Genomic DNA, 22500 nt, shown 5'->3' with positions numbered 1-22500 from the left:
GATTTTGGGACGGCTTTTTTTTTTTAAAAAAAAAAAGGCATCCGGAGGAAACGCCGCCTCGACGGTCTGCTTTAATTCTTTAAAATACCACGCTCAATAAATATTCAGCCCCCCATCCCCGTTAATTTATACATTTCCTACTTTAAAAAAAATATATATTTACAGAGCCGAGAGATGGTTGGTTTTTTCCTCCCCTCCATCTTTCGCAGGGGGGAATTAAAAACCGGCCAATCTTCGGGGTCGCAAAAGGGAGCTGCAGAGCGAAGGTGGGCCAAAACGCACGGCCAGACCCCCCCCCAAACGTTCCTCTCTGCCAGAGAGGAGGGCTTGACCCGGATTAAAAGCCCGGTTCTTCCGGGTCGTCCTCCGACAGGGCGGGCTCTTTGTCGGAAAGCTGATCGGCGTTGCTGGTGCTCATGCCGTCTTCCTCGTCGTCCGAGCTGACCTCGCAGGCCGTGTGGAACAAGGTCATCAGTTCGCGGAAACGGTGGGCCACCTGCATGGAAGAAGCTGCCGTGATTCTCAAGGCGTGGAAGATGGGTGGCTTCATGTCCCAGAGAATTCCCCATCTTGGCTCGCGCAAACGTCAACCCCCAGAATCCCCCAGGCCAGAATATGTGGACTTCCAAGTCCCAGAATCCGCTAGGGAGCATTTATGGACCTTAACTCCCAGTCTAGCTTAGGCAGATTTCAATTCCCAGAATTCCTCAGCCAGAATATAGGGACTTCGAGTCCCAGAATCCTCCAGGCAGCAGGTATAGGCTTCAATTCCCAGGATTTCCCAAGCAGCAAGTATGGATTTCGACAAGCAGAATTCCCCAGCAGCATGTATGGACCTGAACTCCCAGAATTCCCCAGTTTGGCTTATGCAGATTTCAATTCCCAGAATTCTTCAGGCCAGAATATACGGATTTGCGAGTCCCCAAATTCCCCAGGCAGATTTCAACTCCCAGAATTCCCAAGGTGGCTTGTGCGAACAAACTCCCAGAATTCTCCAGGAACCATATATGGACTTCCACTCCCAGAATTCCCTAGCTGACTTGTGCAGAATTCAGCCTCTAAATTCTGGGAGTTGAAGTCCACAAATCTTCAAATGGAGACTCCTCCAGCAAAAATTAAATTTCTGTTTCTTTTCCCAAGATCCACCCCTCTGCTGGGTCCTGCCGGGACACATTTGGGCCAGATTGGGGTGGGTGGGGAGAACGCCCCCCCAGGAGAAGGAAGGCCCACCTCATCTGGGGTCTTGTTGCCCAGCTGTTCGGAGATGGCGCTGAAAGTCTTCGGATCAGCCCCTCGCTCCTGGCAGGTGGTCAGGATCACCCGGTCAGCTTCCCTGGAAGAAGGACGTAGGAAGGGAATTTAGATTTCACCCATCGGCAAAACACTGGGGAAAACCCAGGCTTTCCATTGATCTGGTCGAGCGGCTTGTCTGAATTCAGCCACTGCTGGTTATTCTCTCAGCCCAAGTCTCTGGTCCCCAAAGAACCCGACCGTCTTCTTAAGACAAGCATCCGAGAAAGGAAGGAGGGCACCCACCTGGTCCACAAGACCACTTTTTCCCCCGTCGAGCTGACCTTGATGTTCTTGGCACACACGGTGGGTTCGATGGTCCTCTGCTGAGGGTCTTCCCCTGCCACCGGGGTCAACCCCTCTTCCTTGTGCGAATGGACATCCCCTCCCTCGGATGGTTTCCCGGTTGGGTTCGCGGCCTGCAGGCTGGCGGCTGCGGGGATCTCCTGTGGAGCCGGCAGGCTCTCGCTCGCCCCCAAAGCCTTTGGGGCGAGGTCTTCCGAGGCCACGGACAGCATCTCCCTTGCTTTGGCCTTTGGGCTCACCGAGGGGGGCTGGACGTCTGCCTCCGTGAGATCCAACCCAGAAGGAACGAGGGAGGGAGCAGAACCAGGAATTGGCCTGGCTGCGTTGGAAGGGCTTCCGGTCTCCGAACGGTCTGGCTTGGGGGCTGCAGGTGGCTCCCCGCTCCTGGGGCCGAGTCCCACCTCTCTTTTGCCCTCCGTGGGGCCCAGGCTGCTTTTCAGCCGGTGGGGCTTGGGGGGGCTGGCCCCCCTCGGAGGCAGCGGCGCAGTCACGGGAGAATTCCTGGCGGGCTCGCCCCCGGTTGGAGGGCAGGGAGGGGCAGGGGGAGGAGAGGACTCCGGGGCTTTGCCAGCCGGTGGGAGAAGACCCTCCGGGGGGGCATCTCTGGACGAAAGGGGCTTCCCTTCCGGGCGAGCACCTGGGATGCAGAAAGAGAGAAGGGAAGAAGGGTGAATCCAGCTGGACCCCGGAGGTGACTTTTCTAAGGGGGGACAGTTTTGCTGAGCTGGGGGGGGGAGGAAGGAAGGAGGGAGGGAGGTGAGGAGGGATGGAAAGAAGGAAAAAGGGAGGGAAGAAACGAAGACAGAGGGGAGGGAGGAAAGAGGAAAGAAGGAGAGGAGGGGTGGAAGAAAGGAAGGAGGGAAGGTGGGAAAGAAGGAACGAAGAAATAGGGAGAGGGAGGGAAGGAAAGAAAGGAGGAGGGAACAATGGAAGGGGGAGGGAGGGTAGGAGGGAATGAATGAGGAAAGCAAAGGAAAAGGAGGAAAGGAAAGAAAGATAGAAGAAGGAAAGGGAAGGGAAGGAAGATAGAAGGAAAGGAAGGAAAAGGAAAGGAAGATAGAAGAAAGGAAGGGAAAGGAAAGAAGGAAAAGCTTTCCTTCCCACAAAGGGACATTTCTATCTGATGGGACAGTCCCCCCCCCGTCCAAAATCCAGCCGGTCATCCTGCAGACTGACCCCCTTCCCTAATCCCTCCCTCCTTTCCCATCCCAAACCCACCTCCTCCGGCCGACTCGCCCTTCCGGCTGGCAGCTCTGATCCTGCCGGGGACGGCTTCCCCATCGTCCCTCCTCTCCGCGCTGCCCTCGGGGGGCTCCTTCCCTTCCAGCCGAGGGCTGGGCTCCCGCTGCCCACGGCCCTCGGCCAACTCGCCCGGCTCTTTGCTTCTGGGGCCTTTGGGCTCTCCCACCTGCGGGAAGATCCAGCCACGCCCGTCCATCTTTCGGGAGACAGACGGGTGGCCACGAAGCTTCGGACCCCCCTTTCCCCGATTCTCCCACTTGGCTGGTTGGAGGACCCTCTGGAGGGGCTTTTCGGCGTCTCCGGCCCCCTCCCCAAGACCCTGGCCCCCTCCCCAAGACCCTGGCCCCCTCCCCAAGACCCTGGCCCCCTCCTCACCTTGCTGCAGCAGTGGGCGCAACTCCGTCGCTTGCTCCGCTTTAGCCGGGGGTCCCCGCTGCCCTCGTGGCAGGAGCCACACCAGTCCTTGTGCCCGTCCAGCCACTCGGCCTCCTGAAAGGGGACCTGGAAACCAACATGAGCCACAGGATCGGTCAAGCCAGCCTCTCTGTGGGAAGGGCTGGCCCACCTTCCGCCGGCCGCGATGCGTCCCTTAATAGTCCCCGAAGAACTGGCTCCTGGATTCCAGGGCAAATCTCTCCCCTGTCCTGGCTTTACGAGTTCTAATCGGGACCGGCAACTCCGTCATTAAGCAAAGCAATTGTTAAGAGAGAGACACTACGCGACTGCCTGGCTTAGCGGTGGCAGTTTCCACAGGAGCTGTGAATTTATTTATTTTTTAATAAAAAGGTTGATCCGGCTGTCCATGTTTCGACCAACTCTGGGCTGCTCCTAATCAAAGCCTGGATAGATTAGATTAGATTAGATTAGATAGAGACAGACAGACAGACAGACAAACAGATTACATAGCGGATAGAGATAGAGGGACAGATAATAATAGAAGGAGGGAGAGAGTCATGATAAGATTAGATAGATAGATAGATAGATAGATAGATAGATAGATAGATAGATAGACAGACAGACAGACAGACAGATTACATAGATAGAGATAGAGAGACAGATAATAATTGATGGAGAGAGAGTGATGATAGATAAGATAGATAGGATAGATAGATAGATAGATAGATAGATAGATAGATAGATAGATAGATAGATAGATAGATAGATAGATAGACAGACAGACACACAGACACATAGACAGGCAGACTACACAGATGATAGAGACAGACAGACAGACAATGACAGGATTTCCACCTTCTCGGCATTCTGGCTCCCCAGCTCCTTCCGTCTCTTGTTCTTCGAGGCGGCGTGGACTTTGGGGGGCTCCTCCTCTTCCTCCATGTCTGGCAGCGAGACTTCTTCAAACCCGTCGAACTGGAAGGAGAGGGAAAGCCAGGTTTACCTCTTGCAGCCTCCCATCAGCCTCATCAGTTGGGAAGATCGGAACTCCTGGCCTCTCCCCCCCCCCGCTCCAATCCATTCCCCTTCCCAGGAGGACCGGAAGAGGCCTGGGAGACACCCACCCACCTCGTATTCTTTCTCCTCCGTCCAATTGATTTCTTCAAAATCCCCCAGGCGGCTGGCCGAGGGGCGCAGGTGATCGAAGAAGACGGAGAACTCGTCCTGCAGGTGATCGTGTCCTTTCAGCAGCTGCCACATCTGGTTCTTCAGCTAAATCCAGAGGTTCAAGACGGTTAAAACGATTTACTTATTTATCCGGATTGTTCCTTGTCTGCTGTGTTTCTGACAGCACCAATAGGTGCCTCAAGTGCAAGCCCAGAACCCCATCAGCATTGATGAAATCCCTGTCAGTCAATTGCGAAAGGCAGCCTGACTCGGAACAGCTTAAATCCTACAATTATACTTTTAATATGATTAAACACCAACGTCTGCCCATCCCAGGCCCTTGGGAAGGACCTCATAAGTGGACAAAAATGCCAAACCCAGTCTAAACATCGGGCTGACTGTGTGACAGACCACAACAATAGCAATTGAACCCCTTTGGCACTGACAAAATCCCCATCGGTCAATTGCGAAAGGCAGTTTGACTCGGAACAGCTTAAATCCTACCTTTAACAACATCAAATCACCGCATCTGCCTATCCCAAAACCTTGGGAAGTACTCGAGAAGGGCATCCAAATGCCAGACCCAGTATAAACATATGGCTATGTGTTATTAGGGTTCATTGCAGTCAGCCAGATGTTCAGATCAGATTTGGGATTTTTGCCCGCCTATTCTTGTGGACATTTCATGACCCAACTAGGTAATATCTTCAGTGCTAGAAGGAGATGGGGTTTGCGGAGAGGAGGAGGAGGAGGACGATGACGACTGTGGGGTTCTTGGTGCTCTTTGAGCTTGGTGGTTTTCTTGGAGACATTCTATGACCCAACTAGGTAATACCATCAGTGATAGAAGGGAGTGGGGTTTGCAAGGAGGAGGAGGACGACGACAACAACGATGACTGTGGGGTCCTTGGTGTGCTCTCTGAGCTTGGTGGCTTTCTGGCGGACGTTTCATTACCAGACTAGGTAACATCATCAGTGCTAGACCCGAGGTGGGAAGGAGTGGGGAGAAAACATCTTACTTCCACGATCTCTTGCGGGACACATTCTGCGCAGTTCTGCAACACCTTGATGATCTTCTGGTGGTGGGACGGATTCTCAGCAAAGCAGATCTCCAACCGCCGAAGGAACGTCCGGCTCTTCTCGAAGGCCTGCTGTTCCTCAAACTGGTGGGAGGAAAAAAAAAAAAAAAAAGCATCTTATCCGCCTGAGGACAACTCAGGGGCTGACCCAGTGCTAGACTGAGCCCGTCCATGGATCCCACAGGTTCTCTCTCCCCTTCCCAGCCTTAACCCCCTTGCCAAGCTGAGCTGCCGGCCCCTCCCTCCCCAGCTGACCCACCAGCCCGCACTCCAGCGCTTGCTCGGGCAACAGGAAGGCCGCAAAGTCGGTCAACAGTTGAGGCCAATCCTGAAGGAGGATTTGCAACCGGGCGTAGAGGTCGACAGCCGTCTGCTTCTGCAAGTTGTTCTCAAATTCATAAATGTTGCGGAGGAATTCTTCGTATTTGCCCGGAACGAGGCGCAGGGCTTCGCGGACCTGTGGGGACGAGCAATTTCCCGGTAAACGTCTCAGGAGGTTCTCGGGTCATCCAGGTCCTGGTTGTCCCAAAAGTGCTTTTCTCAGGACTTCTTTTTTTCCTTTGAAGACGTTTTGCTTCTTCTCCAAAAAGCGTCTTGAGCTCTGACTGGGATGGTGGGGAAGGGAAGGATTTATACTCCTTGCAGTCCGCTGGTCATTTGCCTCCTTTTGGAGAGTCGTTGAGGCCACTTGGGGGTTTACCTGCGTCCTCAGGGTCACCTGAATGGTGCAAATGGGTGTGGAACACAGTCCTTTCAGCAGTTCCAAGAAGGCTCCACAACCATTTGCACCACTCAGGACACAGACAAACCTCCAAGTGGCCTCAACGACCCTCTCAAATGATGCAAATGACCAGCGGTCTGCAAGGAGTATAAATCCTTCCATTCCCCACCATCCAGTCAGAGCTGAAGAAGCTTGTTGGATGAGAAGCGTGTCAGAGCGTGCACAGTCTAATTGCGCTGAGATAACCCAGGAGTAAACACAGTAAACAGTGGTTTGTATTAAATGGTAGCTTATCTTGCACTATCTACAATATCATACACCAGGAACAATATACATACACATGTTAATACAGCAGGATCCAACAAACCACAGTTACAGCCGGAAATAGAAGAGAGAAAACACATCAGCGGAATCTTCCCTTTTATACAATGGCTCTTAAAGAGACCCTGCTGGTTCTTAAAGAGACACAGACCCTGCTGGCTCTTAAAGAGACACTGACCTTGCTGAGTCATCCCCATCATTACATCTTACATTACATAAGCTGGTTAGCTTTTAAATCATTACTGTGACAAAACAAGACGTCTTCAAAGAAACATATATATATAAGGAAGTCCAGTTGCCTCCTGAAAAAAACAAGCACCTTTGGGACATTCCCCCAGTATGGGACGGTCTGAGTTCAAGGTCCCTCCATCCGAGCCTCCTCACTCACCCTATTCAGGTAAGCCTGGGCGAAAGCGAAGTCCTTCTGTTCGCGCAGTGGGTCTCTCTCCAGGATGTTGTTATCGTAGAGGAGCAGCAGCTTGGAGGCATCTTTGCTGGTGCGGCCCCGGCCCCGCTTGGCTCGGGCTCGGTGGGAGCCTCGGCTCTTGGTGGTGGTTTTGGGGTTCTCTCCTAGCACGAGACAGCCAGAGTGAAAGATGGGAGCAGTGGCTTGGCAGTTAGGGAGAGAGGACAGGTGGGGGCTCTCAGGTGCTATGGAGGAACCGTGGACTCAGAAGAAGCCCCAGGAGAAGAGAAGAGGAGAGAAGAGGAGAATGGGATGATGGAGGAGGAGGAGGAGGAGGAATGTAAGTCCTTGGTGCTCTCTGAGCTTGGTGGTTTTCTGGCAGACATTTCATGACCTAACGAGATAACGTCATCAGTGCTAGAAGGAGGTGGGATTTGCGAGGAGGATATTACGTTGTTGGGTCATGAAATATCTTGAAGAAAACTACCAAGCTCGGATAGCCCAAGGACCCCACAGTCCTCTTCCTGCTTGCAAACCCCACCTCCTTCTAGCACTGATGACGCTACCTAGTTGGGTCATCAAACGTCTGCAAGAAAACCGCCCAGCTCAGAGAGCCCCAAGGCCTCACATTCCTCCTCCTCCTCCTCCTCCATCATCCCCATTCTCTTCTCTTCCTTTCTCTTTCTCTTCTTCTTTCCTCTCCTCTCTCCCTCCCTCCTTGTATTTCTCATCAGATTTTCTATCTACTGAGCAATGGGGCCACATAGCAACCTCTCCAAAGTTGCAATGATCAGTCTTGTTCATTTGTTTGGATAATTTAGGCCTCTTTTGTCTTTTGTTATTTTTTGTTCTTCTTATTTGAGAGAGAGAGAGAGAGAGAGAGAGAGAGAAGAAGGAGGAGGAGGAGAAGGAAGGAAGGAAGGAAGGAAGGAAGAAAACAATTTTAAGAAAGCTCACCTGGAGGAATGCTACTGGCCTCCACCGTCGGCACGGTGCAGGTTGAAGCGAGAGAGGAGGCCGGCCCGTCTCCCGGACCCACAGCCTCGTCAGCCATTTCATCCTCCTTCTGCCGGTTCTCCACAGGTTCTCCTTCACCTTCCTCCTCCTCCTCCTCTTCCTCCTCCGGCTCCGAGTTCTCTTCCTGCGAGTTTTCCTCTTCCGAGTCCCCCTCCTGGCTCAGCCGCCTCTCGGAGGCCAGCCACGTCAGTTTTTCCATGGTCTCCTGAAGACCCCCCCCCAAGAGCACATCCAGCGCGGTGTTGGATCAGGAGCAATCCGAGACCCCCACCCCATTTGGCCCTGCACCCCGTTATCCACCCCTCCATGCAAGGGGGCGCTTGCAAGTTCGACGCTGATACAGTTATCTTTTTCCCCGACTTATTCCCATTTGGTCAACTTCGCCTTCGTTCTGGGCAGCTTACAAAACACGATACAGACAGTCCTCTATTTGCAAGGGTTCGTTTAGTGACTGTTCCAGCCAAATGGCTGTCCGGTCTCTTCTTAAAAGACAGAACTCAAGGCACGTTCAGAAGGCCCCACCCTGATCTTACCTGAAGCTCTGGCACCGACAGCACCGACTCCTCCGAAGCTGAAGACATTTCGTCTTCCTCATCCGGGATGTAGTCATCAAAATCCTCCTCTTCCTCTTCTTCCAGCCCGTCTTTCTCGCCTCCTCCTTCCTGGCCGGCTGACGCTGCCCCTTCAGGGCGGTCCCCCGCTCCGGCCACTTCCTCCCCCTTTCCCACGGAGCTGCTGGGCTCCGACGCAGCCGCCACGGAGCTGCTGAAGTTTGCTGGGGAAGCATGACTCCCTTCTTCTGCTGAAGACGCTGCTTGTAGGCCTGCTGAGTTGACGGTCTCCTCTTCTTCCTCTTCCTCATGTTGGTTCCTGGGTTGGCTCCCCGGGGCCGGCTCGGCCTCCAGGCCCTGCCCAAGGTCCAAAATCAACCCCTCTTTCACGGGGGAGCCTTCTGAAGCCGGAGGAACAGAGGCTGCTTCTGAAGGAGGGGTCTCCTGCGAGCCTTCCACGTCCATCTTGACCAGCTCTCCTAACTCCACCAAGGGGGAGAAGGCAGCGGGGGCTAAGCCCTCAGCAACTCTGCCTTCCCCCACCTCCACGTAACTCTGGACGGGAGGTTCTGTTTGGACCCCCGAGTTGTGATCGGAGGACCACGGGCCACCAGCTTCTCCTGGGCCTTCTTCCGAGTCCGTTTTGAGCTTGGCCTTGACGGGATCTGCAGCGTCCCCGCCGGACGCCAAGTGGCTGCCCGGCTGAGCGGCCATCTCCGAATCTTTGCCCAGGGCAGACGCCGGGCCCGGACTGGAGGCCACCACTAAGGGCAGGGCAGGGGAAGCCGCCAAGGGCTGCCTGAGTGGGCAGGAGAAGGGGGTGGGGTTGACCAGCAGCGTGGTGATGGGGATGGACTGGGGGGCAGAGACGGCGGCCCTGGGAGCGGCCGACAGGGGCTGCAGCACGTTACAGCCGTTGGCGATGCCCAGCACTTTGACCGTCCCGGCGGGGACGGTGAAGATGACGGGGGCCGGGTGAAGCACGGGGGCAGCTTTCAGCAAGGGGGTCTTCTGCTTCTGGGACCCCCTCGGGAGGGGAGACTTCCGGACCCGGCTGGCGGGCAGAGCCGGGAGGATCATTTTAGACTGGAAAGCAACCGGCAGAGAAGAGACCATGTTCTGGGCCAGGGCGGGAGCCAAGTACGGCTGCTTAGCGGAGAGCACGCCTTGCAGCTCCAACGGGGGGCCGCTGCCCAGTCCGGAGGGCACGGCCGACAACGGCTGGACGAGCGAAGCCGGTTGGGATAAAGGGGAGACGTGAGTCGCTAATTTGCCGGGGGCTGCTGCAGGCGGGGGCTGCTTGAGGAAGCCGCCCGCCCCGGCCGGGGGCAAACAAAGGCTCGGCTGGACCAGGAAGGGTTTGGCAACGGCCGGTCGCTGCCATCGCCAGATCCGGTGGCAAAAGTGGCTGCTCAGGGGCCTCAGGATCAGCTGGATGCCCTCCGGCATGCGCAGAGGGCATTCAAGGTTAGCGGGACTGGCCGTGTCGCGTCCTGCCTTGGGATCCGCGTCGGGGCCCCGGGAGGCCTCTCTAGTGCGCTGCTGCTCTGTGGCCTCTTGGATGGAGGGCAGGTTGGCCTGGACAAAGGGGAGAAGGAAATGAAAAAATGGGGTTTGTGTGGCGTGTGAGTGAGCTTTCCAGCCCCACAACCGAGAAAGCCCTTTTGTGTGTGTGTGTTTGTGTGTTTTTCAACGTCCAGCCAAGGTGGATTCTATATCCGTAGCAGAACGTCCAGATTCAGCCAGAGTTTCATTCCATACAGCATTAACCTTGTGAACTCTCAAGCTTCCTCCTTCCGTTATGTATATTCAAGATGGACAGTATTTAATATTCATTTGTTATGTATATGTAGGGGGGTGGGTCTCTACACATATGTTGTATATAGTATGTTTAGGTATGTGTCGTGTATGTGTTTCAATTGGAGAGCGGGCAACTAAATTTCACTTTTGATGTATGCCGTTGTGCCCACAGTAAAAAAAATGACAATAAAGGTTATCTTATCATCTTAACTTATCTGTCGTTAATGCTGGACGTTGTGTTTTTTGTTTCGCTTTGTTTTCCTGTTTTGCATTTGACTTTTCGTGGCATAATACAATAAATATACTTTAAACAAAAAACAAAAAAAAGAAGGCCAAGGAAGCCGGAATTACAGAGATGTCCTTAAAGGAGTTTTGAATGCCCGCCTGGCAATTCAGGTAGTCCTTGACTTACGACGGTAACTGGAGCAGGGAAATACGTTGTGAGGCAACCCAGTTGTCAAGCAAAAGCCTTCTCACGTGACCCCCCCCCACCTCCACCCCCCGAATTTACTTTTAACCAGAACGGCAAGCGATGCTCTTCCTGTTCTGCGGGCGGCTTCCAATCTCCAGGTTGAACTTCCCCGCAAAGCCGGGACAAAACCGGAAGCTGCTTCGTAGTTCTGTAGTACTGAAAATCAAGGGAAGATCAGGAACGACGGGTAAGAGAAGGATCAAGCAGATTTCTGATCTTAACACGTTCGCTTTGTTATGGGAACCGTCTGCTTCAAACCCACACCTCTTCTGGTGTCCTTGAAAAGGTTTCGGGCTCCCACGGTCCTCAGCTGAATCGAAGAAGTTTCGTTTTTCCGATTTAACCCACATGAAAGTAACACCTCCCCACCCACCCACCCACCTACTTCCTCTAAAGGCAAGCTGAAATGCAAAGACAGCAGCTGCCCAGGTTTTGCCCTGGACAAGACGGTTTTCATGGGAACTTACTCGGATGATGTTGTCAGGGACGCGGTTCATGTTACGGTTCTTGATCCGTCCCGTCAGCTGGTGGGCCGTCTTGGTGGTCAAGAGGTACTTACTGATGAGGGGTTTGGGGAAGTCGGTGCCTTCGAAGTGCTTCAGGCCCAGCGCTAACAAGCTGGAACAGGAAGAGGCAGGCTAGTCAGGAAGCACAAGGGCTGGGACGGGAGGAACGTAGGGAAAAATAGCAATAATAATTGTATACCGCTTCACAGTGCTTTACAGTCCTCTCTAAGCAGTTTACAGAGTCAACCTCTTGCCCCCAACCATCTGGGTACTCGTTTTACTGACCTCGGAAGGATGGAAAGCTGAGTCAACTTTGAGCTGGTCAGGATCGAATTCCTGGCTGTGGGCAGAGTTAGCCTGCAATATTGCATTCTAACCACGGGGAAGGGAAGGGAAGGAAGGAAGAGGGAGGGAGAAGTGGTTCCACTGCTTAATTGTTCTATCAGGAAGTTTCTCCTTAGTTCTAGGTTGCTTCTCTCCTTGATAAGTTTCCATCCATTGCTTCTTGTCCTGCCTTCAGGCGCTTTGGAGAATAGCTTGATTCCCTCTTCTTTGGGGCAGCCCCTGAGATACTGGAACGCTGCTATCATGTCCTTCTCTTCATTAAACTAAGCGAATCACTGCAATTGTTAAGTTAATCAGGGCTAGTGACGATGCTGGCTAGAACAGAACACCTTGACAAGTAAACCCCGACTGACAACTGATATTGGGGAACCAGAATTTCCGTCGCTGTGTGAGGCAGATGCACGTACTTATCTTCCCCTTTGGTGAACACAATCTTATCCCGGGGTGTTTTGGCCTTGAAGGAGCAGGTGGGCAGCAGTTCTGGGTACAGGAAAACTCTCTGGGTGGCTAGGATCCAGGCCACTTGCTTGGGCAAGCAAGCAAAATTGTTCACTAAAAAGAAAAAAGAAGAAGAAAGAAGGAAGGAAGGAAGGAAGGAAGGAAGGAAGGAAGGAAGGAAGGAAGGAAGGAAGGAAGGAAGGAAGGAAGGAAGGAAGAAAGAAAGAAAGGAAGAAAGGAAGAAGAAGAAGAAGAAGAAGAAGAAGAAGAAGAAGAAGAAGAAGAAGAAGAAGAAGAAGAAGAAGAAGAAGAAGAAGAAGAAGAAGAAGAAGAAAGAATAGTCACCATTTTTAATTCCTTCCCTGATGTTTGCCATGGCTTTTAAAACAGCCTGGCTCCATGAAGGAAAAGCCTCCCCCCCACGTTCTTCCTTAGCCCCCCAGTATCTTATTTGAAATTTAAGAGGTGGACAAACTCAACTGTTCTTTTTCACAGCTTTGCGAGGGCTCCACTCGACCTTGACATGAGCGTGGAAGTCCTTGATCAGCTGCAGAGATTCCTTCAAGTTGAAAGGCTGGAAAGAAGTCTGGAATCCGGGGCTGGAAGGCTGATTGAGGAGCAGGGAACTCTGGGCAAAGCTCTCCAACTCGGTCTGGGGGGGGGGGGATGGAAAGAGAGAAATGAGCTGAAAATCAGGCCGCGGGATTTGGGAGAAAGTGGAGAGGGATCAAGCGAGGCAGATATTCCCATCTGGATTCGTTCCTCCGTTTTGCTCCAGCTCCAGAAGTGGACTTCAGCCTGAAGACTGGAGGAGGAGGAGGAGAAGATGATAAACAAGGAAAAAGCAGAGAAGATGAAGAAGGAGAAAGAGGAGATAGATGAGGTGAAAGAGAAGACAGGAGAAGGAGAAGATGACAGAGGAGCAGGAGGAGAAGGTAGACCAGGAGGAAGAGAAGATGGGGAGAAGAGGAGGAGGAGACAGAGAAGGAGAAGAAAGATGATGAGGAGGAGATGGAGGAGAAGGAAGAGAAGATGGGGAGAAGAGGAGGAGGAGACAGAGAAGGAGAAGAAAGATGATGAGGAGGAGATGGAGGAGAAGGAAGAAAAGATGGAGGAGGAAAGGACAGGAGAAGAAACAGGAGATGGCGATGCAAAAGGGGAAAATGGAGAAGGAGAAGACAGAGGAGGAGGATCAGATGGAGGAGGAGGAGAAGAGCAGGAGCAGACGGAGCGGAAGACAGACAAGAAGGAGAGGAAGGTGGAGAAGAAGAGGATGGAGGACAAGGAGAAGAAGACAGAGAAGAAGGAGATAGAGGAGACGGCAAAGGCATTGGAGACAGAGGAAGAGGAGAAGGTGGAGAAGACAAAGAGGGAGGAAGAGATGGAGAAGGACAAAAGAGGAGAGGGAGGAGCACATGCACGCTCAAGGGTCCGGAATTACCAGGAAGAGCTGGGCAGTGCTGGCCTCCGAGCTCAGGCTGGGGTTGCAACTGGAGAGGAGGTGAACCTGGGTCAGAAGCTGGACGTGCTGCAACGGTTGGGGAGACAAGGTGAGCGGTCAGCCTAGCCCCAGCCCACCCACAATTCCCAAAACCACTTGCCAGGCTTGGAGAGGGCTAGGCCGAGGGGCGTCCTCGGGAATGGGGGGAATCCCTGGGGCCCAGGAAAGGCACCCCCAAAAGGAGAACCTGTTGCATCTGCTGCTGCAGCCTCTTCCTCTGCCCGGGGTCCAGCGCCAGGCTCTGGGCCGCCTTCTCGTTCCGCAGCTTGGACCGCTCCATCTCCTGGGGCAGCTTGACGGTGGACTTCTTCACCCGCAGCTGCTCCAGCTGTTCCTTCACCGTCCGGTGCTGCTCGTTCAGCAAGTTGGCCAGGGGCTCCTCAAACCTGCCCCAAGAGGGATTAGGGCGTGGGTTCGGGAGACGCCTGCCTCCATTTGCACCCGGCTCCCCGGCTGTAGCTAGGCAGAGGGGATCTTGCCGCCCGCTTCCAGTACTGCTCGGTCTGGAAGGGGTGGCGAGGCCCAGCCGTTTTTTCTCTGCCTCCCTTCCCAAACAGGGTGGCCGTTCCTTCTGGGCCCCCTGCCCCACAGATAAGGAGGCCCCAGCTCCAATCGGTCGCAGCACAAAGCCGGGGCAAACCAAGGGTGTCGAACTTCGACTCCCAGCATGCCTTGCTAGAAGCGAGGCCTTCTGGGAGTTGAAGTTCCGTGACATGTGGAAGGCCTTTGGATGCCCCACCTGCCCGTGAAGCGACCGGCTTGAGCAGGACTGGCAACTGCTGAAAGATACATAACATTGAGTGACAGGTACTGAACGACAGGCAGTCCTGTGTTATTAATATTTTCCTGAATCACTGAATGACAGGCACTGAATAAGGTAGTCCTGTATTATTATTTTCCCGAATTATTGAATTACAGGTAATGAATAATAGGTAATCCTGTATTATTAATATTTCCCCGAATTATTGAATGAATAATAGGTAATTCTGCATTACTATTTTCCTGAATTATTGAATTACAGGTACTGAATAACAGATAGTCCTGTATTATTATTATTATTATCCTGAATTATTGAATTACAGGTACTGAAAAATGGATAGTCCTATATTATTATTATTTTCCTGAATTATTGAATTAGTTAGCCCTCAACGTACAACGTTCATTTGTCCTTACCTGAGCACCTGGGGGGTATTAAAATTGGGCCGGGCCTCAGCAGCGCCATCTTCGTCCTCCTGTCCATCGTCCTCTATGTTGGGGAAGCCAATTTCATCCTGAAACTGGGTTTTGATCATGGAGTTTACCAGCAGGCCTCTTGCAAACTCAAGGGAAGGTTCCTTGAGGACTGGTAACATGCCTGGATTCCTTCCAAAGGAGAGCCAGGAAGACTCACCGTTTCAAACAGTTCCTCCATCAGCTCGTTGACTTCTTTCTCTGCAGGGCACAAAACACACACAGAGAGAAAGAGAGAGAGAGAGAGAGAGAGAGAGAGAGAAAGAGAGAGAGAGTCGGCTAAATCCGCAATCTTCTCGCTTCTCGGCCTTAAAAACACCTTAAAAGTTGCTGAACGACTTTTTGAAGTTATAATGGGTTTAGAAACGGGCATTTATGATCTTGTCCTCAAAGTTACGACTGCACGCGCCGCCCACCCCAGTCCCATGATCCTGTATTATGTGCTTGGCAACGGGCTAGCATTCAGGGGCTGCCCCAAAGAAGAGGGAGTCAAGCTATTCTCCAAAGTGCCTGAAGGCAGGACAAGAAGCAACAATGGAAACTAATCAAGGAGAGAAGCAACATGAAACTAAGGAGAAACTTCCTGACAGTTAGAACATTTAACCAGTGGAACCACCTGCCTCCAGAAGTTGTGGGTGCTCCATCACTGAAGGTTTTTAAGAGACTGAACAACCATTGGTCAGAATTGGGATAGGATTTCCTACCTGAGCGAGGGGTTGGACTAGATGACCTCCAAGGTCCCTTCCAACTATTCTATTCTATTCTATTCTATTATTTCATATTCCATTCTATTCTATTCTATTCTATTCTATATTTCTCTATTCTATTCTATTCTTCATTTCTCTATTCTATTCTATTCTATTCTATTCTATTCTATTCATTTCTCTATTCTATTCTATTCTATTTTTTCTCTTCTCTTCTATTATCTCTATTCTATTCTATTCTATTCTTTCTTTTCTCTTCTATTATCTCTATTCTACTCTACTCTACTCTACTCTATATTCTATTCTATTCTATTCTATTCTATTCTACTCTATTCTATTCTATTCTATAATCTATTCATTTTCTACTCTTTTTCTACAACCTGTAGAAAAAGGGGGACGTACTTGTGATCCTGACGGCACGGTCATTCCTGAAGTCTTCCGTGTCCGGTTCGTCCAGATCTTCCAAGAAATTGTATTCGGGGTCATCATCGTCATCATCAGCTTCATCTGGAAGAGAAAAAGGGCTCTATCGTCATGAGAGGATTCCTCGTGACGATGCTTCGCAAAACAACCAACAGGCCACGGCCCGCTATCAGGCTGTGGACCTTAGGTTGGAGACCTCTTTCCAAACTCAAAGTCCAATTCAGACAACCCTCCAGCCCGGCCTGGCCCTCCTTGCCTTCGTTTTCCACGTCGTCATTCATCAAGCCACCCAGCCACCTCTTCCACTCCTCGTCATCCGCTGTGTTGGGGTCGTACATGTCCGGCGTGATGTCCGGAGCGCGAAGCTCAGCCTCCAACTGACCGAGAGGCACGTCCTTCAGCGGCCGCTTGGAGCGCGTGCGGAAGGCGATTAAGCTGTCTTCCAAAGGCTGGGAAGGGACGGTGGGGTTAGGTTAGCTGAAGCACTTCCCGTTCGCAACTAATAATCAGCTAAAGACTCGAGTTCCAATTCTGCCATAGACGGGAAAGCCAGCCGGGTGACTTTCGGCCAATCACCCAGAGGCTGTGAGCTGTAGTCCCGCCTTAAGCAGGAAAATCAGCTGGGTGACTTTGGGCCGATCGCCAGGAGACGGTGAGTTCTAGTTCCGCTTTAGCTGTGAAAGCTGGCTGGGTGACTTTGGGCCAATTGCCAGGCGACGGTGAATTCTAATCCCACCTTACGCATGAAAATCGGCTGGATGGTTTGGGGCCAATCGTCAGGAGACAGTGAGTTCTAGTCCTGTCTTAGGCATGAAAACCATCTTGGATGACTTTGGGCCAATCGCCAGGAGACGGTGAGTTCTAGTCCTGCCTTAGCCATAAAAACTGGCTGGGTGACTTTGGGCCGATCACCAGGAGACGGTGAGTTCTAGTTCCCCTTTAGCTGTGAAAGCTGGCTGGGTGATTTTGGGGCCAACCCCTCCCTCTCCACCCAACCCACCTCCCAGAGTTGTTATTGTTGTGGGGAAAACCGCAGTAGGAAGAAGCATTCGGTGTGTGCCCGCCACCTTGACTTCCTTACAAAGTGATAAAAGCGGGATTAAAAACCATCCAAATCACCAACATTCCTGTAGGACCCAAGGGGTGTTTCCCAGGGAGGGGGTAAGAGATGGACATGGAAGGTGGGCCTTTTCAAAAGGTGTATTTGCCGGTTCTTACCTGGTAGGAATCCATGCAGACGGGGCTGGAGGCCAGTTCCTCGTCGACGGCGTGCAGCCTCTCCATGAACACGGTGTCCTTGTTTTGCTTCGGCTTGGGGGGCGGGGGCGGGCCCATGGGAGTGACTTTGGCACTGACGTGTTGCTGGACGGGAGGGGGGCAGCCCTTCTCGGCCTGGAGAAGTACAAAGCGGAAGTCCTGGGCGTCTAACCTTCCCGCTCAGTCCTCGTTAATGCGTAAATCCCTCCTACAGGGCGCACCGCTGCTTTTTTTGCCTTTCAAACTGCCGTACGTAAACGCAGTGCTCGATTTGACAAACGTCCGTTTTAGCGACGGCCTGGAGGGGCAACGGCCCTGGAAAAGGTCACTTGCAATGGGGGGGGGTGTTTTACAAAATGGGGGTGCTCGGAAAACTGGCAAGTACTGACGAGGTACTGAACTACAGGCAGTCCTATACAGAGATGGGAAAGCCTGAAAGAAAACCAGAAAAATTGGGGGGGGAGGGAAAGGAGGGGGTTTCCTTCCCCACTCACCTCCAAGGGGGCCACTCCTTCCTCGTCCGTCTCCACCGTCTCCGACGGTCTCGAACGAGAGCGCTTGGCGCCCCACGGGGATGAGCTGTTGCTTTCCACATCGCTCTCCAATAAACACTGGGGGAAAAAAACAAAAGGAAATCAAATGGGGTGGGGGGATGTCAGCTGCTGATTTGGTCTCCCCTGGTTGAGCGACCAGCCTCCGGGGTCGAAGCTGACAGGAAAGAATAACAGAATAAGAAAATTATAGAGCTGGAAGGGATCTGGGAGGTCTTCTAGTCTGACCCCCTGCTCAGGCAGAAATCCAGTAACATTCCGGACCTCCAATGATGGAGGGAGGGAGGGAGGGAGGAAGGAAGGAAGGATAACAGAGTTGGACAGGACCTGGGAGGTCTTCTAGTCTGACCCCCTGCTCAGGCAGAAATCCTGCAACATTCCGGACCTCCACTGATGGAGAAGGAAGGAAGGAAGGAAGGAAGGAAGGAAGGAAGGAAGGAAGGAAGGAAGGAAGGAAGGATAACAAGTGTTGGAAGGGACCTTGGAGGTCTTCTAGTCCGACTTTATTTATTAGCTTTATTTATTCGCTTTATTCCCCAAGACGCTCCAGGCTGCCCACTCGCCAGGCGTTACCTCCTCCGCCGTTTCGTCCTCTTCATCTTCTTCCGGCTGGTATTCCTCATCCGACGAATCATCGTCCTCAAGAGGGATGTCCACAAACTGAGGGGGCTGCAGGAGAAGAGGGCGAGAAAAAAAAAGAACGAGGAAGGACAGAAAAGTGAGTTTTGCGGTAACAAACGCCGGGAAAGGATTTTGGTGAATTGAACCACGGCAAGCAAGACAGGGTGAATTTAAGGCAGGCAAAGACCTTCAGCATCCAAAGAGGAGAGTTTATAAAAGAGACCATTTGTAGCTCAGGGTTGAACTGCGGGGTCCTTGGTGCTGAGTCTGGTGGTTTTCTAGAACTGATGGTGTCGCCTAGTTGGGTCATGAAACGTCTGCAAGAAAACCACCCAGCTCAGAGAGCACCAGGAACCCCACAGTTGTCCTCCTTCTCCTCCTCTCTGCAAACTCCTTTCCCTTCTAGCACTGATGATGTTGCCTAATTGGGTCATGAAACGTCTGCAAGAATTTGAAGACGCTCAGAAAGCAACAAGGATCCTACAGATAGAGGAATGTGCTAACCAATCCCTACCAGTGCAACAAATGTATTTTTTTTTCAGACATTTGTGGACTTCTACTCCCAACAGCCACAGTCCACAAAGAACAATAACAGGCCTGCCACGGTAGATTAACAAAATCTCAGAGTACTAACCTTCACTTCGTTGGCTTTCTTGATGGGAGAAATATTCCAGGTTGGAATCACCTGAGGAGGCAATGAGTATGATTGGCACCATCGCCATCCAATACAAAAATCAGGAAGTGCATGAATTCTAGGCAGGGCCCACCTCCCATTTATTCATATATAGAACGGTCTGAAAATGGCCCCACATTTATCCAGGCTGTTTCAGCAAACAGGGAAAAGCTGTTGCCTTATCTTATAATACTAACAAATTAAAAAAAAACAGGCCACTTTGGTGTAGGCATCAGGCTAGAAATGGAGAGACGGTGAGTTCAAGTTCCGACTTAGCCATGAAAGCCATCTGGGTGACTTTGGGCCGGTCCCTCCCTCTGTGCCCAACCCACCTCATAGGGTTAGCGTGGGGAACTAGGAAGAGGAGAAAGGGATGTTGTCTGTGTTCACAGCCTTGAATTATTTATAAAAATAATAAAAGCAGGATACAAATAAATGAATACTTTTAAACCCCAGAATATATTTGAAGGGCGGGAGAGAGGAGACAGAAAGAGAGAGCGCAAAGGTACGGATGAATGAGCTGCAGGGCTACTATATTTTACTTACCACCCCTTTCTCTACCACTTCTTTCAGCTTGGACCGTGTCATTTTGGGCTCCTGAATTGGGGAGGGAGGAAAAGAGAGAAAAAGAGAGGACAAAAAAGAAAAAAAGAAAGAGAGAGAAAGAAAAAGAAAGAGAGAAAGGGAGAGAGGGAAAGAGAAAAAGAAAGGAAGAGAGAAAGAGCAAGGAAGAGACAGGAAAAAAGAGAAACAGAGAAAGGGGAGAGAGAGGGAAAGAGAAAAATAAAGAAAGTGAGAGAGAGAGAAGAGAGAAGGAAAGAGAGAGAGGGAAGAATGACAAAAAAGAAAAGAGAGAAAAGAAAAAGAAAGCAAGAGAGAGAAAAGGAGAGGGAGAGAAAAAGACAGGAGAGAGTGAAAAAGAGAAAGAGGGAAAGAGAAAAAAGAAAGAGATAGAAAGAAAGATCAAGGAAGAGAGAGAAAAAAGAAACAAAGAAAGGGGAGAGAGAGGGAAAGAGAAAAAGAAATAAAGGGAGAGGGAGAGAAGAGAGACAGAGAAAGAGCGGAAAAGAGAGAGAGAAAAAAAGGGGGGGAAAAAAACAGTTGTTTAACCAACATAGAATCTGCTATGGGGAGACCTGCTATCTCATTTTCCTGCTGAGATATACAGGCCCCTTCTGGGAGACGCCTTCCCCGTCTACTCCAATCCAAGGGTCGCGAGACTTACGAAGACAGGGGCGTCTTCCGTTTCGCTGATGGCTGCTTTCATCATGGCCACCACATGCTCGTTGGTGATGACCTCCTACAGGGAAGAAATCACAGTTTCTCCCCTTCCTGAGTTCCAAGCCAGGAAAAGCCGCCTGGGGCTACACGCAGCCCGTCTCTCTGCCACACTCACGTGGAGGATGTTTCGCACGTTGACGGCCGTCAAATTGTGCTGCTTCGCCCCGTCTTCCAACGTCCGGTCCAGGGTGTCGTCCAGTTTGAGGTCACAAGCTAAAGTTCTTCCTCCTCCTCCTTCGTCTTCCTCGGCTGACTTCCCATCCCATTTCCTTTTAACTCCCTTCCGCCTGTTTTTTTTCCCTCCTTCTCGTTCATCTGCAAACAAGGAACGAACAGCGGCGTGGTTTAAAAAAGGCAGGTGAGCAAACTTGAGAGGGTTGAGTCCATTACAGACAGTCCTCAAGTTACGACCGCAATGGAGCCTGCCCATCATGAGATCAACCCCGCTTACAAAAAATATTTGTGTATTTGGCCCGTTCCGGACTCACCCACTGAAATAAAAAGGGCCGTCTTGTCAGTTTCCGCCTTTACTTCTTGGAGCGAATCGACACTCTGCGCACCCCCCAGGGATTTCACAGTAGGAGGAACTTCTCCGTCTTCCTGTTCGGTCTCTGGCTTTGGCAAAAGGGAGCCATCTAGAAAAAAAAGGGAAGAAAAATTGGGGAAAATGCCATTTGTGATCAAGAGGATTCTCAAGAAAAGATCTGTAGCCTAAGGAGGAACTAATTCACCTGAAGGAGATGCCTCGGTCGGAACAGGCTCGGCTTCGGAAAAGGGATCCATCCGGACGGTTTTCCTCTTCTTGCAGGGCAACATGGCGGGAGAGAGGGACATGGCAGCTAAAGGCTTCCCGACGGAGCGCTGCAAAGACAAAAGAGAATTCGAACAGCAGGCAAACAGAGCAAAGAGTCGTAAAACAGGTCGTGAGTCACCTCCCACCTGCCTTGCTTAGCTAGAGAAATCCAGGTCCCAGTTGCGGACATTGGTTAAGTGGGCTTTGCCTCATTTTACGACCTTCCTCGTCCAAGTTGCTAAGCGAATCGCTGCAGCTGCTTAAGTTAGACACCCGGTTGTTAAGTGAATCCACCTTCCCCCATTGACTTTGCTCACAAAAGGGGGTCACATGATCCTGCAAACCATCATATAAGCGAGTCTGTTGCCAAACACCCAGATTTGGATCACATGACCACAGGGATGCTGCAAACAGTCGTTAAGTGTGAAAAAAAAACGGTCCTAAGGTCACTTTTTTTTCAACCCTGACTTCGAACTGTCACTAAACGAACCATACGACCTGTATGACGCTGTTGTTTATTAAAGGCAACGTATTATTCGCAACTCCTAAAAAAGGAAGACAGGCTGGTGCAGCGTGGCTGGGGATGATGGGTCTTGGAACAGAAACCAGGTGGGGAGACACATCGCCCTAGGACGATGGGCGTTGTAGTCGAGCGCTTTTTAGAGGATGCTGGGCCGGCAAAAGCCGAAAGAGACCCCCATAAACCCCAGCCACAGCCGTGGCTGCGGATGATGGGAGTTGTGGTCGTCGCTGCTGGTACCCCCCCTCAAACGGTCGCTAAGCGACCGGTCGTTAAAAGAGGAGTACTGGACCCGTATTGGTTTCTCCCCTCCGGACACTAACCGAGGACCTTCCCCGGCGGTTCCTCCACAGTTGCAGAGTCCCATTCCAGCCATTTTTCTTTTCCCCCCAATCCGGAGGCCCCGCTTCCCCGGCCGGAAGCGGAACTGACGTCAAGGAAAGGCGAGCAGGCAGGCCCGTGCATGCGCGGCTGAAAAGCCCGGCACCGCCGCCATCTTTCCTGCGGGCCCGCGGGGAGGGAGAGGAGGGTAGGAATTACACGAATAAGTTTCTAGAGCCGGCGAGGAGCGAGGGGGCAAAGGCTGTCGGCGTCTGGCGCCGACGAGGCAGAATCTCCCTCAGAACTTAAAAGGGCGAGATTTTAAAAAGGGAAAAGAGAATTAGAAGAAGCGAAGGCCGCCATGTTGGTTGCTGGCACGCCGTTTCTTCGCGGATTGTTTTTCCCAAACTTGGAGGGCCGCGTGACGTGAGGGCGGGGCCGGAGCTCTGACGTCACAGGCTCCCTCTGGGCTGTCTTTCTCGTCATCTCGCACTATTATTTGGAATACTGAATTTGTTTGGGATCGCTTTGTTTTTTAGAATAGAAATTTTTTAATTGCTCCAACCCT

General features: G+C 51.8%; 1 protein-coding gene across 2 annotated transcripts; it reads right to left on the bottom strand.

Annotated features, from left to right (window-relative positions):
- Positions 1–44: 44 nt before the first annotated feature.
- LOC120316955 (GON-4-like protein) lies at positions 45–22037 on the bottom strand. 2 transcript variants are annotated; one of them, XM_039363138.1, is made up of 32 exons: positions 21935–22037; positions 21030–21159; positions 20787–20933; positions 20414–20613; positions 20243–20317; positions 19564–19614; positions 18979–19029; positions 18297–18392; positions 17667–17783; positions 17134–17307; positions 16172–16364; positions 15895–15999; positions 14949–14989; positions 14732–14835; positions 13746–13944; positions 13499–13585; positions 12538–12709; positions 12027–12171; positions 11236–11386; positions 10808–10924; positions 8479–10074; positions 7886–8150; positions 6911–7092; positions 5740–5937; positions 5421–5564; positions 4363–4506; positions 4090–4209; positions 3214–3339; positions 2815–3004; positions 1537–2233; positions 1231–1333; positions 45–496 (listed from the first exon to the last, which is right to left on the bottom strand). In XM_039363138.1, exons 2-32 carry the CDS (start codon positions 21130–21132, stop codon positions 338–340), a joined length of 6252 nt encoding a protein of 2083 aa, XP_039219072.1. In that variant the 5' UTR covers positions 21133–21159; positions 21935–22037; the 3' UTR covers positions 45–337. The 2 variants fall into 2 exon arrangements, 1 of the variants encoding a protein (XP_039219072.1); XR_005559101.1 differs by having other exon boundaries at positions 450–496; positions 1575–2233.
- Between the last annotated feature and the right edge of the window lie 463 nt (positions 22038–22500).

This window comes from Crotalus tigris, unplaced genomic scaffold, assembly GCF_016545835.1.
Source record: "Crotalus tigris isolate CLP2741 ecotype Arizona unplaced genomic scaffold, ASM1654583v1 scf7180000019553.37968852642:3898890, whole genome shotgun sequence".
NCBI lineage: Eukaryota > Metazoa > Chordata > Lepidosauria > Squamata > Viperidae > Crotalus > Crotalus tigris.
Note: the sequence above shows the minus strand (reverse complement) of the source record. Positions and strands in the feature narration are given on the sequence as shown.